The sequence below is a fragment of the Silene latifolia genome, chromosome 7, assembly GCF_048544455.1.
Source record: "Silene latifolia isolate original U9 population chromosome 7, ASM4854445v1, whole genome shotgun sequence".
Taxonomy (NCBI): domain Eukaryota; kingdom Viridiplantae; phylum Streptophyta; class Magnoliopsida; order Caryophyllales; family Caryophyllaceae; genus Silene; species Silene latifolia.
The window spans coordinates 112,554,190-112,555,972 of NC_133532.1; the positions used below are offsets into that span (position 1 = coordinate 112,554,190).

A 1,783-nucleotide genomic window follows, 5' to 3' on the forward strand; every position below is an offset into this window, starting at 1 on the left:
AAATTCTTGGTATAAAGACTCTTTTTCCCTTGTGATCTCCCACAACAATTTCTGCGTCAATAACATTTCTATCAAAGGCTTTGCAAATGAGTTGTGTACCGTTACAAAGACTCGAGGTAGGATCTAAGTTTCTCAGCAAAATAATAGGACTATGTATTTTCAGGACCCATTCATGCGACGGGAGACCACTTGGCTGAAGTGTATTAAGAAACTCCACTGGATATTGTTCTGTTGCGGCGTCTGTTACTTCGTCAAAACTTCTGTAGGTAAATGGTTCACCTTCTTGTCGAGAAACTAATATAGAATTTATCATTTGTGTGTCATCGTTTTTGGGAGTAAGTATTGCTCTTTTGGTTGTCAGATACGGGTTTATATTAAGTCGATGTATATCTGGATAAATTGTGTCAATGAGTTGTTCAATTAGTGTAGTTTCTTCTATTCCAGATATGACAATCGACCTTGGTAATTTGACATCCTTCCTATTTTCATAAGGATGGGAACCATTACCAACACTTAGAACGAAGTCGCAAAAAGCAGGATCACCCATAGCTCTCATATTAACAGTTAAATGAAGTCTTTCAAGTTCATGCCACAAAGGAGACATAACAAAACTGGAATTGATTGCCTCTTGTCATGTACTTTTCGGTATAACAGGCAATACCTGTCTAAAATCTCCTCCAAAAACGACAATTTTTCCTCCAAACATTTTTGTACTTGAGCATACGTCACGCAATGTTTTTTCAAAGTATTCAATCGACTGTCTTTTTGCCATAGGAGCTTCATCCCAAACGATTAACTTACATGCTCGAATAAGTTCCGCCAAAGGACTTTGTTTTGAGATTTGAGAACTTTGGTTATTTTCTATATCAAGAGGGATCTTGAATCGAGAATTTGAAGTTCTACCACCCGGAATATTGGCTGCTGCAATACCTGAACTTGCAACTGCAAGACAAATAAGTCCCCTTGCTCTTAGATTTGCAAGCAGTGTTGTGTACAAAAAAGTTTTTCCTGTACCTCCGGGGCCATCTAAGAAAAAAGAACCAGTCCCATTCTCTGTAACCCTTATGTAAATTGTATCATAGGCAAGACGTTGTTCTTCATTTAACATGTTTACCGCATTTATGTCTTCAGAACTTATTGGAATATTAAGCTCTTCTTCAATTTATTTGGTTTTTGAATGACTGAAAAAATCAGCATCAAATTTCAGATCGCCAAAGTTGAAATTACTAAAACTCTTGCCCATTGATTCAAGTATGCAACAAATATTTGTAATAGTCATTTGTAACACTTTATGCCTTTGTGCAGGAAAAGCATATGCATAGTCTTCCGACAATGAAGTATAGAATTTATCCCACAACAATCTTGGATTATTTGGCTGACAGTAAATGAGAAAAGTTGCAAATAATCTGCGTAGCGCTGCTGGCATTTGATATTGAACTGCTTCTGCTAAGCACTGTTCAGTTGAGTTATCTGTTTCAAGCAATCCATGCATGTAAATCGACTCTCTGAAAGAACTACATGTTATGCCATTTATTGATTTTAGATCATCAAAAGACTTCGGACCCCTAATGTTTGAGAGCAAAAAGCGTAAATAATACCGTTCTCCTTCTGAGGGGTTTGCATAAACCAAACGCCCTAAGGCAAATCCTTTCTCCCTAGGAGTCCAAAATCTGTCCCTTCTTCTATTATGCCATACATAATATTCGGTAAATTGACTGTATAATAAGGTCTAAGAGAAAGTATCAATTTTGTTTTGCTTGAAAAAATTCGTTAACATTGTTCT

At 36.6% G+C, this 1,783-nt stretch overlaps 1 protein-coding gene across 1 annotated transcript; it reads right to left on the bottom strand.

Moving 5' to 3' along the window:
- Positions 1 to 631: 631 nt before the first annotated feature.
- Positions 632 to 1,108, bottom strand: LOC141590535 (uncharacterized). Its single transcript, XM_074411120.1, has one exon. It carries the CDS (start codon positions 1,106 to 1,108, stop codon positions 632 to 634), a length of 477 nt encoding a protein of 158 aa, XP_074267221.1.
- Between the last annotated feature and the right edge of the window lie 675 nt (positions 1,109 to 1,783).

What these genes read in the sequence shown, in the direction of transcription:
- LOC141590535 (XM_074411120.1), bottom strand. Translation starts at nt 1,108, where the DNA reads ATGTTAAATGAAGAACAACGTCTTGCCTATGATACAATTTACATAAGG.